The 15,470-nt window shown below is 33.9% G+C and overlaps 1 protein-coding gene across 4 annotated transcripts in view; it reads right to left on the bottom strand.

Moving 5' to 3' along the window:
* The window catches only part of WDR7 (WD repeat domain 7), a 377,480-nt gene that overhangs the window by 209,889 nt on the left and 152,121 nt on the right, over window positions 1-15,470 (bottom strand). For all 4 annotated transcript variants that reach the window (XM_004059459.5, XM_055368194.2, XM_019014016.3 and 1 more), the window contains one exon: window positions 3,735-3,848. In XM_004059459.5, the coding sequence (XP_004059507.1) occupies window positions 3,735-3,848 (114 nt within the window). The remainder of the gene's footprint in view (window positions 1-3,734; window positions 3,849-15,470) is intronic.

Genomic DNA, 15,470 nt, shown 5'->3' with positions numbered 1-15,470 from the left:
TTAAGTGATAATACTGGAAATAAAAGTATACATATAAAAGCAAACACACAGGTATACAGTACTCTTCTTGTGACTCAAATTATAATCTAGAATCAACACTATTGTTTTAAATTCTATTAAGCAGTTAAAACAGATTCTAAATATACAGAGTATTATAAATCCTAAAGCAACGTCATTGAAAAGTACATTTCCCATGCATATTGTAATAGGTTTTAATATTGAATGTAATAGGTTTAATATTGAATGTAATAGCTTTGAATATTGAATAGGTTTTAATATGAAATAGGTTTTAATATTTTTCTACATAAAACAACATTAATCCGCCATGATGGCTAATATGTCTATGATATATAATTTAAAACATATGGTTAAAGGAAAGAATTTGATGAACCTTAAGACAGAATGCTAAGTAAAACTGAGTATGTGTGTTGACCAAGGCACACTGGCATTACTCTGTAGAGCCGATCAATAGATATTAGCTTTAAAAAGAGAGATAGAGAAAGAAGCTGCAGCATATTTTTTAAATGACAGAGTGAAGATTTAAATTGTATCAATCAAGACCCAATTTTTTTCCTCCTAGTCTTTCCAACTGTTCTCTTCCAGTTAAGATTCTTCGCTTCAAATAAATTTAATTAGTTCCAATTGATCATAGCCAACACTTGTACAGCTTAATCCATGTTTCTTTACTTTGATAAGGCAAATGCTAACAAAGGCTACTAGGCTCAGATTCAACTGTCATAAAACAGTATTCATACCTAAACCATTTGTACCCAAAAGAAAAATTTCAAAAAGTATTCTGCCTTTAGTGAAAGCATTATATTATACCTCATATTTTAATTGTTATCTTGCTCAGACTGTTTCTAGAAATTAAGATCCAGATTACTACAATAATAAAAGTAATACAACTATACACATTAGCCTAACTATAGCTTTCAAATAAGGATTCCCTGAAAACGCAGGCAAATACCTGTCATGATATAATTACTACTTATTTTATGAAGAAATATTAGAACAATTCCTCTAAAATAACTGGAAAAATCACCTGAATGGCTGCACTGGCCAGCTTTCCCTTTTGTAGTACTGGCTCTCTACAACACTAGTTACCCCAAAACAAGATTATTGTGCTTGAATCAGATTTCTCTCAATGCATCTACCATATTTTTCATAATGCAATTTATATAGGATTCTAGTCAATGAAAAGAAATATGGTTTTCTTCTAAACCCTCACAAAAATCTATACCACATCTTAATCAAGTCACACAATTTAAAGGTAACCCGAACGATCTACAGGCTGCAACATGCTAGTTGCTTTGACAACATGGTAAGGAAGCCATTTTTTAGTTATTTAAGTTCTTCGGATATTGAACATTCTTGCCTCTAGTACCCATGACAGGAAATGAATAAATCAACTGATAAAAGCCATTTGTCACATACGTTTAACCAAACTTACAGATTAAAATATAGTGTATGTAGCATTAATAGACTCTTCAAATTAGATTTGCATTCTTAGTTTCTTGATTTTGCTAACAATAAAATTAAAAAATCATATACTGTAATGCTATCTCATGACTTTGGTAGTGCATAATTCAAAATTTCAATGTACTGATTTAATAATGCTTACTTGACTGCTCAAAAATTCAGCTTTTATTCCAGAATGCAAATTGAGTTATTCTACTATTGCAAAGGCAAATTTATTTTTGCTATGACTTAAACAACTACTTTTTATAGACTGGAAGGTCTTTAAACTTTACAGGGAATTAAAATAAAACAAAAAACATACATATAACCGTATGAAAAGCAGTGAAAACTGAACAAACACGGACTGGCTTAAAAATCTGCAAATAGGCCAGGTGCAGTGGCTCATGCCTGTAATCCCAGCACTCTGGGAGACCGAGGCAGGTGGATCACAAGGTCAGGAATTTGAGACCAGCCTGGCCAATATGGTGAAACTCTGTTTCTACTAAAAATACAAAAATTAGCTGGGCGTGGTGGTGTGCACCTGTAGTTACAGCTGCTTGAGAGGCTGAGGCAGGAGAATTGCTTGAACCTGGGAGTGGAGGCTGCAGTGAGCCGAGATCGTGCCACTGCACCCCAACCTGGGCAACAAAGCAAGACTCCATCTCAAAAAAAAAAAAAATCTGCAAATAAAATAGATTTTCTTTAGCATCTACCAAAACAAATTCTATAATTGTAAAGTGCTAAATGACTATCAGAAAAATTAGAAGTTCCTGAAATCGTTCATATTTAGGTTGGATAATATTTTTCATCAATGAACTTACACACTAAAAAGAATTTAAAAGTAATAGCCACCATCATCATCTCATTTTTATTGAAAATCAGATGTTCCCCAACTTTGGCAATATTAGGCAGCAGTGGCACAAGGCTATAGGTATTTTAAATATATACTTTGTAAATTTTCAAGGGAGATCTTAGACTTTCTTCTTCCCATGTAACAGTAACCTACCTATCACGGAGGGTGGGAGGGAAGGAGGAAATCTCCCCTTTCCTTTCTCTTTTTTTTTTTTTTTTTTTTTTTTTTTGAGACAGAGTCTCATTCTGTTGCTTAGGCTGGAGTGCAGAGGCGCAATCTCGGCTCACTGCAACCTCCGCCCCCCGGGTCAAATGATTCTCCTGCCTCAGCCTCCCGAGTAGCTGGAATGACAGGCGCCCACCACCACACCTGGATAATTTTTGTATTTTTAGTAGAGACGGGATTTTGCCATGTTGGCCAGGTTGGTCTCAAACTCCTGACCTCAGGTGATCTGCCCACCTCGGCCTCCCAAAGTGCTGGGATTACAGGTGTGAGCCACTGTGTCCAGCCCTCCCTTTAATTTTTGTTAAAAATTTTCTGTTATTTTCTGGGCATGCTTCTTTCTAAATTAGTGATTACCATTAAATTAATATTTTCTGGGCGTACTTCTTTCTAAAATATTGATTACTGGTAAATTCACATTTTTTACTATTAATATTTGTTGCTTCACAACAATTACACATTTTATGATCAAATTTTAAATTTTAACCACCCACACCCAAAACAAAAGCTTATTATTCTTAATACCAATGTAAGTATTTATACTAGGTTATTTTTAACCTCTGTGCATTCAAAGAAATTGAGCTGAATGTATTTGAAGATCCGGTAACTGAAACTGGCTTAAGAGTATGAAAAGACAGGCTAAACATTTATAGCGTGTGAGTTTCCTAAAATTTGCTTTATGTTTTTCACCTAAATTTCACTTCATGTGAAAGGTAATACAGATAAGAATGTTCAGTGGCCCAACAATTAAAAAGCAGCATTCACTTCTACAGTATAGGTATAAAGAGTAAGTCTTCCTATACAGCTTATATTATATATATTGTGATTAAATTTTAGTATTCTTTAGTTTACCTGATAGTTGCAAAATCTTTCAAAACTTAATGAGTATATTCCTCTATACATTCCAAGGCTTTAGCAATGATCGCAGATTCTGAATTAAAAGGTCTCCAGAAAACAAGTGCACAGCTAGTAGGTTTATTGTTAGAACTACAATGAGCAAACCTGGACCAAAGAAACAGTTCCACTTCTTTTCACCTCAAAATTAAAGAGGACACTGAACAGTTTCATAAAACTAAATACACCATCAGTACAAGTTTCCATCCTTTCCATCGAAATACTTAATTCCACCACAAATAACCTAGAAAACATTTTGCAATATCAAACAAAGCTCCAATCAGATGTTAAAGATGTCTGTGCTTACCAGTGGTGATGTCATCATCAACAAGGTCATGCTCTTCCTCCTGGACTTTTGCTTCAGGCCCTGAGGCATCAGGAGCCGTGGTGATAGTCTGCATGGCTTCTGATGTGACTCCAGCTAAAACAAATATGAATCACAAGGCTTCATTTTAAAAAATGAAAAGTAAGGCAAACAGAAATTTTGAAGATTTTTAATTTACTTAATGGACATAAACACAATACATTAAAAAATATATATGTTCACCAAAATTAGAGACACAAATCAATGAATAAAACATTCACGTGTGCTCTATTTATTTGCATGTATATATGTACATGGGTATGTACTGTATTTACTTTTAACCAAGATCTGGGAAAAACAGAAACAGGATGCTGAAGTATTACATTTTTTACTCGATTCCTTTCAAGGTTTTTGCTACAGTTACTTTGGCTGATTTTGACAATTATTCAACAAAGAGGAAAGTGTGGATTGTTTTAAAAGTTTACTTCTTTTTAATGTTAGTTTGTTTATAACTTGGGAGTTGGGAGGAAAGATGAAGACAGAAGAATTTGTGCCCTGGGGCTAAGTAACGGACCTGAAACACACTACCCAAAAAAAGTATAACATCTCCCTCTATGAAGGAATTCGATATAAGGTCACGTAATTATCACAATGAAAGAACCTAACTGAAAGCAGACAGGCAAAGAAGTTCGGAGGCCAAAAGCTTCCATTCTGTAAATCGCCTGAGAATTTGCCAGCTCACACAAATGTCTTTTCCTTACATATCTATCATTTCATCTTTGATGATACATATTTGTTGTCATCTTGCATCTGTCACATTATTTCTCAATTTCACAACAGATACTAGGGTGCATCGATATTTTTTACATGGTTATCAAAAGGTATTTCTCAATCATGATAATATAAAAATTTCCCCATTAGAAGCTACTCTAGGAGTTAAACTTTCTAACCAAATCATCTTAAAAGGATATCAATAACTGCCTACATAGAATTCATTTAAATATTTTAACGACCAAAGACTTCTTTAGTTCAAGGACTTCTTTTCTTCCAAGGGGTATTAACTTAAACATTCATGTGAAATTCAGCCTTGCTACCTCCGGTTAACCAAAGGCATCAAAAGAGGAAGAACCTTAGTCACAAACCACCGTAACAGATCCAGAAATGGACCTACCAGTAGGCAGTTCCAAGCTCTAAGGATTTAAACTTGTGGACTAAAACACACCATTTTGGTACCACTACTTATTCAGAGTTGCTTTAAATAATAATAATAATGCTAAAGAATGATCCCTGATGAATAAAAAATGACAAAGTCACCACTTTGCAGAGGCATTTTTTTTTTAATTTTTAACTTTTATTTTAGGTTCAGGGGTACATGTGCAGGTTTGCTATATAGGTAAATTGCACGTCATGGGGGTTTAGTGTACAAATTATTTCATTATGCAGGTAATAAGCATAGAACCCAAGAAGTAGTTTTTCAGTCCTTACCATCCTACCACTCTCCACCCTCAAGTACACCCCGGTGTCTGTTGTTCCCTTCTTTGTGTCCATATGTACTCAATGTTTAACTTACAGAAGCACTTATATTGTTAGATTTATATGATCAATTTTAACATAAAGAAGGGGACGTACTAGAAAAATAATATTACTTTATTAAAGATAGCTATCAGTAAAATAATCACAGAGAGGAGATGAGAAGGTAAACATCACATTCCTAAATAGATACTGCTCAAATACAAAATCAAAAATCATTATTTCATATTAAATCAATATATAAATCTTTGGAATATCTGAGTCTCCATTTCTTGCTTAGAACTTGATAATTTTTAAAATGATCAGAGAAACATTGAAAAAATATTAAGAAATAGTTTGGATAGTAACAATCAGCATTAGTATTTTCATTTCCTACAAAATTAAGGGATCAATGAAAATAAAGCTGGCATTTATGTAGTAACAAGTTTATGGATCCATTTACATTTATCTCATTTAATCAGAGAGGCTAAGTAATTGTTCAACATAATATGGCTACTAAATTCAGGAACCAGAATTGAGACGTAGGTCTTTTGATTTCAAACTTCAATATCAATTTACCACCAAGTCTTTCCAGGGACTAAGCTCCTGGGGACAGGGTGGGAGGTGTCACAGAACATCACAGCATAACCTTGAGAAACCACAGAATCACACAATACTGATTATAAATACTACCAAGCATTCCGTAGAGCTCCTGTGCTGTGCCAGTTAACTATTCAACCAAGGGAATTCAGTATTTTGGAACAGAGCTTAAGGAACAAACATGTACATCTCAAAGTAACTGACGCTGAAAGACCAGGGAGTTGTGCTAAAACTGGTTCTTTGATTGATGCTTTCCAAAACTTAGTAAGGGTTATAAGATCCTCGCCAGAAAAAAAAATACAAAGAAAACTACAGACCAGTATCTCTCATAAAGATAGTCTCAAGAATTCATAACAAAAATAAAAGCAAATAGGATACAGCAACATATGAAAAGAATTATATACCATGACCAAGTAGGGTTTATTCACAGCATGAAAGGGGTTCAACTAGCCAAAATGGATCAGTTAAGATCCAAAATATTAACAGGCTGAAGAAGAAGAAGAAAAAAGAATTCCTGCTCATATCAATCATTTGACAAAATTCAACATCCATTCATGATTTAAAAAAGAAAAAAAAACCTCTAAGAAAATAAGAATACAGAGGAACTTGATAAAGAGCATCTACTAAAAGCCTACAACTAACATTACACTTAATGGTGAAAGTCTGAATGCTTTTGCCCTATGATCAGGAATATGGCAAAGATAGTCACACTCACCACTCTTACTTAACATATCATTGGAAGTTCTACCCAATACCACAAAGCAAGAAAATACACACACATACACACAGTTTAGAAAGAATGATGTAATTGCCCTATGTGATGGTTAATTTTAAGTGTCAACTTGATTGGATTAAGGGATACCTAGAGAGCGGGTAAAGTATTACCTCTGGGTATGTGTGTGATGGTGTTTCCTGAGGAGACTGGTGTGTGAGTCAGTGTACTGAGTGGGAAAAATCGGCACTCAATGTGGGCAGACACCATTCAATTATCTGGGGGCCCTCGTTGAACAAAAGAGCAGAGAAAAAGCAAATTCTCACTCCTGGAGCTGGGACATCCTTTTTCTTCTGCCCTTGGACATCGGAACTTCAGGTTCTCTAGCCTTTGGACTCCAGGACTTACACCCAGCAACCCTGTAGGTTCTCAGGGCTTTGGCCATGGACTGAGAATTATATCCTTGGCTTCCCTGATTCTGAGGATTTTAGACTTAAACTGAGCCCCACCACCAGCTTCGCTGGGTTTCCCACTTACAGATGGCCTATCCTGGGACATTCCAGCCTTTGCAATTGCATGAGCCAATTCCCCTAATAAGTCCCCTTTTCCCTCTCTCTCTCTATCTATTCTTTTGGTTCTGTTTCTCTGGAGAACTCTAATACACCCCACTCAAAGATAAAATGATTGTTTACAGGGAAATACAAAGGAATTATCGAAACTAATAAGTTAGTTCAGCAAGGCTGCAAAATATAAGAAAAAACATGGAAAACATCGATTCCATTTCTATGTGTTAGTAATGAGCAATGGACACCTAATTTTTTTAAAGCCATAATACTATTAACAGTAATTATAAAAACTAAAATACTTAGATGTAAATCTGAAAAACCACAAACAGGTCTTGTATGCTGACAACTACAAAACACTGATGAAAGAAATCAAAGGAGATCTAAACAAATGAAACAGAGAATTACACTGTGTTCATGGAATTGGAAGATTCAAAACAGGAAAGACGCCAATTCTCCACAAATTGACTGATATACAGATTTAATGCAATTTCTAACAAAATCCCAGTAAGTTTGTTTGTAGATATCAACAAAAGTATTCTAAAATTATATGAAAGACAAAGGAATTAGGACAAAACAATTCTGAAAGTGAATAAAGTAGAAAAAAGTCATTTTACCCCATTTTAAGACTTATATAAAGTTATTAAAACCATGTGACTTTGGCAAAGTAATAAACATTAGGTTAATGTAACAGAATAGAGAACCAAGAAACAGACACACACCAATCTGCCAAAATGATTTTAGACAGAGGTGCAAAACCAATTCGATGGGGGAAGGATAATCTCTTCAAAACAGGGCTAGAACTGAACATCCATAAGCAAAAAAAATGAACCTTGATCTAAGGCTCATAATTTATGTAAATAGTAACTCAAAGTAGATCATGGACTGAAATCTAATACATAAAAGTATAAAATTTTTCAAAAAAAACTCAGAAGAAAATCTCTGAAATGTAAGTTTAGACTTGACACCAAAAGCACAATCCATAACAGAAAAAATTCGCAAAGTGGGCTTCATTAAAATTTTTAGACTTTTGTTCTACAAAGGCCCTATTAAGAAGATGAAAAGACAAGCTCCAAAACGAGAGAAAAGATTCACAAATCACACGTCCAACAATAATTAGTACCTGGACTATTTAAGGAACTCTCAAAACTCAAGAGTAAACAAACAATCTGGCATTTCCTCAGAAGGTTAAACATAGAGTTACCATGTGACCCAGCAATTTTACTACTAGCGAATGAAAACATATGTCCACACAAAAGCATCTACACGAACATTCACAGCAGCATTATTCATAAAAGCCAAAAAGTGGAAAGTATCCAAATGTTCATCAACTGATGAATAAATGATAAATTCATACAATAGAATATTATATAGCAATACAAAGAAATGAAGTTCCAATACATGCTATGGCATGAATAAATATTAACAATTTTAACGCTAAATAAAAGAAGTCGCAAAATATTACATGCCTTATGATTCCATTTACATGACATGTCTAGAAGAAGCAAATCTATGGAGACAGAAAGTAAATGTGTAGATTGGCCTAGGGCTGAGGTGGGTGGACAGAACATGGAGTAATGCTAATGGGGGCTGAGGTTTCACTTTGGGGTGTTTGAAACTGTCCTGAAGTTGATTGTGGAGATGCTTGTACAACTCTAAATCAGCTTAAAAAACCACTGAATTGTACACTTTCAAGTTTGAATTTAATATTAAGTGAATTACGTGTCAATAAAGCTGAATTTTTAAAAGTTTGGTTTTCTAACATTCCAGATCAACCAAGGTATCCATGCCACCTCAGTGTACTCTCTTGATACTTTTTTCTGCCATATAGCTGAAGAAAAAAAGGGAGGAAAAGAGTCACACAGAACATTTATACAATAAGAAAGCAAAATTCGCCACAAATATTTTGTTTCAGAAAGGCATAATTTTCTACTTAAAATTTTTAAAAATTTAACTATATTCTTTATGTTGACCATATTTGTAACTATATTAATCCTCAGTCAAAATTTCTGTATTATTTTGTTCCCAATCAATAAGAAGTGATTGACTTGTTTACTTCAAAATTATATATATATTTCATTTTTTAAAGATCAGCAAAATATTCTTAACTCCCATAATACAGGGCACTGTGATAGCAACAGACTACTTACGATTTCTAACCTTTTGGAAGACAGTAAAGGGGTAGGAGAAACTGAGAATGGACAGCCCAAATTACCACACTCAACTCTCAAATCCAAATGGCACAGCTCATTTAAAACTAATTTTATCCATTTGCTTTAAGGAAAATCTGATAGGTGCTTTTAATTTTTGAAGTTTTCAGCCATATAGTTATGGTAGAAGATTATTAAAAACCATTATTTAATACTTCTAAGCAAGGTAGTCATTATCTGCAAAAGAAGGAATAATATTTTTAAAAATTCCCAGCCATAAACCTGGCTATTTCTACTTTCTACATTATTTAGTTCTATCAGGACCTTATGTTAATGGATCGAGGTAACAGTAGACTTTCTGTAAAAGGCAAAACAAAAATGAAATCAGTGGTTGCCAGGGGTTAGGAGTGTGACAAAAGGATTGACTATAAAGAGGTAAAGCAAAATTTTTAGAATAGTGAAAATAATCTATACCATGACTATTTACATGTGTTTAAAACTCATAGAACAATATGTTTAAAAGTGTGCATTTTACTATATATATATATATATATATATACTTCCAAAAACTTAGCTTGTTAAAAAAACATACAATAGAAGGTACTACATCACTGTCACAAAAGACAACTGAAGATTATGCCAGAATACAATGCTATTTTCAACGAAACACAGAGACTAGAAAAAATAGTTTTAGTTCTCCCTGCTACAAAAAGCTTAGCCTTTGTGTACTATCCACTACCAAAGAAAATGAAATATCCTTGCAAAAAAAAAAATAAGAGTCCACTAGGAAAATATATTTATGGAAATTTCAGGGTATTTTGTATATCAAAGTTATAAATATTGTCAATGAATTATATGGTGATATTTTGGTATATTCTTTTGTACTTGACATAAGTGAGCTTATTTGTCAAATTATACCACACAAGCTACGGTTTACTTACTGAGTATTTCCAAAATATTTGACAGTGATGAAAATCTCATAAAGGTTCAATAAATACAACTTGAACAGAATTGAATACTTTATATCTCATGGCACAAATTGCGTTATTTAAATATACTAGAAAATAACCAGTAAGGGTACTTTGGGGAAAGAGATATGATAAGAATAATAAGGAAATAAGGAGAGTAAAGAGATATAATAAAAAAGAAATACAATTAACGGAAAGACATGAGGCAGGTAAAAAACCAGTGAGTATCCAAATCCAGATTTCACAAAATAAAAAACCAATGTACATTATACCAAACAACAGTTCTCAATAAACGAGTTTTATATCATGAATCAGGAGGAAAATGGGGGCAGAGGGGGAATGGAGTGGGGCAGCAAGCTGGTATGAGTAAGTTTGCACACAACAGTAAAAGGGAGGTGGGAGGGTTGTAGCTAGTAGAAGTGAGAATTAGAGGACAAGAAAGACTATGAGATCCTCATGCCATCTAGATTTCTAAACGCTTAGATAACTCTTCATTATGAAAAATCTATATACATAAAACTTTCCAATTTTATGCAATATTTTTTAAGCCACTTCAGAAGTTTTTTAAAATATAAATATGGATATGCGGTCTTCAAAATCAATGGAATTAAACTACACTCAACTAGCCCCACCAGTAAAATTGGGTATAGTATTCTAAAAATTATCTTTCATAAGCTTGTAAATTACCTTTATGAATTTTTTTCCAACTGGCTAACAATATCTGAGTAATAATAAATAATACGAACTCACAAGACTACAGTGTCATGTGATTAACATGAAATGCGAGAACAAAATACTAATTTTTAATATAGTAACTTGTAAAAACCAGCACTTTAACCAATATGGAAATATAAAACCACTTCAGTTCATTATAGTTTCATTTTTTTATTGAAGATTAGATGGTAGTGATAAACACTGCTAGGACTAAGAATGGAGAAAGATATTTATAAATATTAACAAAAATTCTATTTCTCATTCTCAGTAATATAGATTTCCACTGAGATTGAAAAATAGATCCAAAAGAATAGCAGATATTTTTATTTCATCAGTTCCTCACAACTGTGGTTTTCCAGTGGTCCAATTAAAGTACACTGGAGGCAATAATTTGATATGAACATTTACTGTGAATGAGGTAAAATTTAACAATAAGGGAGTATGTGAGTATCTACAGTTTCTTTTCAGGCAGAAGGCCTGAATTTATTGGAAGCAGATCTCTGCAGTGACTGACCAACACTGCCCCACATTCCCCACAATCCTTATGACAGACAGACAGCCTGCCTCACATTAATTCACTTCACACCACTTCTATCGATCCACAGCCGGTTCCCTAGTCTCTCTGCACACATTGCCTGTCTGGCTGCCTACATCCACATCAGCACATACACACAAAGGCCACAGAAAGATAACCTTTTGCTTTCCATTAAAGACACAGTATCCACTTTTCCTTCTGCAATAACATCAAAAATATGAAATTAACAGTATAGATGTCTTGTAGAAAAGCCTTTCTGTAAGAAATAGTGAGGGTTTTAACCCTTATTCTGAATAAAGACCACTTCAATTTATCAAAAACAATAAAGTTAGTTTATTAAAGACCACAAAGTAATTAGAGAAATAAAAATATAATTTAAAATAAGCAGAATGTCTTCAAGCTCAAATAACAATGTAAGAATTATTTGGTAACACGAGTTTTGATCTTTGTTTCTGAACAAATGAAATACATTTTTTCCTAACTAGTATTTTTTTTTTAGAAAACTGCTCTCATATAAAATGTAATTATTAGAAATTCTGAAAGCAACAAAAGGGAAACATTTGCTGAAAAATATGTAAGTAAAATAGAAAACAGGAAGTGTACTGTATCAATAGAATATTAATGGGATAGCATAAAGCTTTATTATTTCTCTTTCCCAAAAATATCTAAAAATTGATCCATCATTTAAAAAATCAAGCCTGATGCTTCTAATTACTGCATGTATTTTTTCAAAAATTTCTGTGAGATTTGCAGGATATGAGCTGACAACACCAATTTTGGTTTCAAAAGACACAAAAAAACCAAAGACTATGTTGTTCAACCTATAAATTGTTATGAAACAAAGAAAAAACTGTTTTGATACACAACTGTACTAAAGCATAAGCTTAACATTTAACCTCTGGCTGATTTAGAAACTCAAACTATAAGCAGAATTACATATCTCAGAACTGTGCTTAAAGTATGTTCTTTTAGATAAGAAGGTACCTTTGAAATCCTTCATGAATTTTTTTTTTTTTTTTTGGCTAGGATCACCTAGGCAGAGGTTACATCATCAAGTGGTGACAAAAACAGTGCATTCACTACATACAGTACATTACACCTGTTGTTATTTATAATAACAGCAAGCTGCTTTGGAAATCAAAGGGAAACTGATGAAGGCTGCTGAAGTTGATGGCTTTAAAAAGGGGATGTTAAGATGTGTATTGGGCATGAAGGGTGGGATAGATCTGAGTAACAGAGAGGCTGGCATTGCCAATATAAGTAAAGCAAGCCATTAAAATGGTAAACGTAACCATGCAATAGGTATAATAACTGTGCAATGGTATAGGTAACAGTGCAATGTTCCCTCATTATATTAAACACTCAAGGAGACTCCAGGCTATTATGCAACAAGCCCTATACCAGAGATTAGAGACACAAAAGTACAAAGACATACCCTTAGCTTCCAAAAAGTTTATATGTAAACTGAGGGAGTCATTAAATAAATTTAAGCACAGAAAATACCTTAATTTTATTTGTGTTTAGAAAGGGCTCTCCTGTAGCAATGTAAAGAATGACTTGGAGGGACTCAGTGAATGAAGGTAGCAATGAGGCCAATGATGTTAAAACCGTGCTACTGGGAGCTCTAGTAGTTCCTCAGAAGTGCCAGAAGGGAGACCTCTACCCTCCCCAACCTTACCTCTATGTGGTTGTGTGTATGCATGCATGCACACACATGTCCACATGTTTTACAGAAGTTTTCATTTGAAGAAAGGATACCGCTTTTCTAAAAGTCTGAAAATCACTGATCTATATATTTTTTTAAAGACAGTATTTAATGGAGAGAAAATCAAGAGTAGTTTTCAGTTAAAACATACAGAATGGTAGGGCTATTCTCTGAGCATGGGGAAGGCAGGAGGAAAAATTTATTCATTTAACTTTTTTGAATGATAGTTATACTAGGCAAAGAAAATAAAAATGAAGGTAGGGAAACACAAGGACTTTACACTAGAGAATCTAATAGCCATAATGAAAATACAGATTTATCAATGAATAAGTGAAAATAGTTCACATATGGAGAAAAATCAGCTCTTCTTAGGATGGGAAGAGGAAGAAATACATGTCAAAGACAATTTCACAAGAAGGAAATATTTGAGTTGGGTCTTGAAATATGTATAAGAATTCACAATGAAATGACACTAGGTGAAGAAAACTCAAGGAAGAAAGGGTATGCTAAAAAGTCCCTGGCGCATCTACAGGGTGGGTAGCAGGAGCATAAACAGTGTGAGAAGAGGTAGGCAATGAGGCTAATAAAACATTTGAGGCTAGAGCCCCAAAGGCAATGAGAAACAGGGTACTAACAGAAAATTTGAAGCAAGAAAGAAATTTTCGTTCTTTAAAACAGACTCCTGGTTCCAGTATGGAAAATGAAGTAGAATCATTGGTAAATATAATTACAAGGTTGCTAGGGCAAGTGACTATGCAATGAAAGTAAATAAAAACTTCAATACCTGAGATTTGGGGATAAGTAAAAAAAAAAATCCTATGATTTCTCTTTCTGGTCACCAGAATAGTTCAGGAATTCAGTTTTGGGTAGAGCCAGAAGCAGTTGTTAAAGACAATTATGAAGGCAGAGAGTTTAATGTAGTGTCAATCATAATCTCCAAAGACACAATCCCAAATGCCATAATCCTAAATGTTGAAATCTCGAAAGATGGAAATTCCTAAAAATCAAAAGCTCTACAATCTAAAACTCCAAATGACGAAAATCTCTAGAGTCTAAAATCCCCCAAATCATAATCCCAAAAGAGTAAAATCCCAAATTCTGAAATCCTGAAAGCCCGATTCTGGGGAAGTGATCAGTGTGCTTTTTGGTTGTATGCAGGATAGTTACATCATGTTAGTTACATCATGTTAGGAAGTATTACCTTTTTATTGTCTTCACTTGGAAATTAAATGGGTTTAAGCAGGTGTGGATGGGTAACAGCCTGACAAGGGGTAGACTTGTGGACTTAATTTTGGTATCAATTTAACTGGATTAAGGAACATCTAGAACCCAACCCAACCCAAAGCATTACTTAGGGTGTGCCTGTGAGAGTGTTTCCAGAGACGATTAATGTGAGAGTCTGAGTGGACTAGGTGGGGAAGATCTACCCTTGGTGTTGGCAGAAACCATCCAATTGGTCTCCCAGGGTCCAGGGAGAACAAATGCAGAAGGGAAATTGGTCTCTGAGAGCTGGGACAGACTTCTCTTCTGCTGCCTTAAACATCAGAAATTTGACTTTACGAAAGTGCATTATTACAACATTGACTTTGTGTATAAGCATTTGTGCATGTATGTAAAAATGTTGAAAGTTCCCCAATAAATGAAGAGATGTTCCTTTGTACATTTGCATTTGCGAAAAATAAAATATCTCAAAATCTCAGCTCTCAAATTCACATTGCCTATGTGATGATCTGTCGCAGTTTTTGATCACTCTCATCAAAAGACTTAGATTGTCTAACACAGTATCTCAGCGGACCACTGTTATAAAGCTGAGTACACACAATCACCAACCACAGTGATATGCATTAATACATTTCACTTTTTGACTTACTTCTTTATGAATAGGTTCACTGACTCATAACTGTTATATCCATATGACTGTCATTAGTATACCAGAGTTTTTATGCTTACAAAACACAGATGTTATTGTTGCTTATTTTATTGTGTGAAGTGGACTATGAAGTGTTCTGACATGATTTTTATGTTTCTCAAATAAATTCTCTATAAAAACGTAGAAACTATATTTTAAATTACTTTTTCCAGAATTATATTTTCAGGATTTTGATCTTTTGAATTATGATTCTCAGGGTTTTAGACTTTAAGGATTCTAATCTTTTGGGATTTCAATATTTGGAATTTCAGAGTTTGAGATTGTGTGTTTCAAGATTATGGCTCAAATCCAGTTTAATCTACTAGCAGACAATCCCAGAGAGGTAACAAATAAAAAGCAATAATTTCTGGCAA

The sequence above is a fragment of the Gorilla gorilla genome, chromosome 17, assembly GCF_029281585.2.
Source record: "Gorilla gorilla gorilla isolate KB3781 chromosome 17, NHGRI_mGorGor1-v2.1_pri, whole genome shotgun sequence".
Classification (NCBI taxonomy): Eukaryota; Metazoa; Chordata; class Mammalia; order Primates; family Hominidae; genus Gorilla; species Gorilla gorilla.
This window is presented reverse-complemented; position numbering and strand designations above follow the sequence as displayed.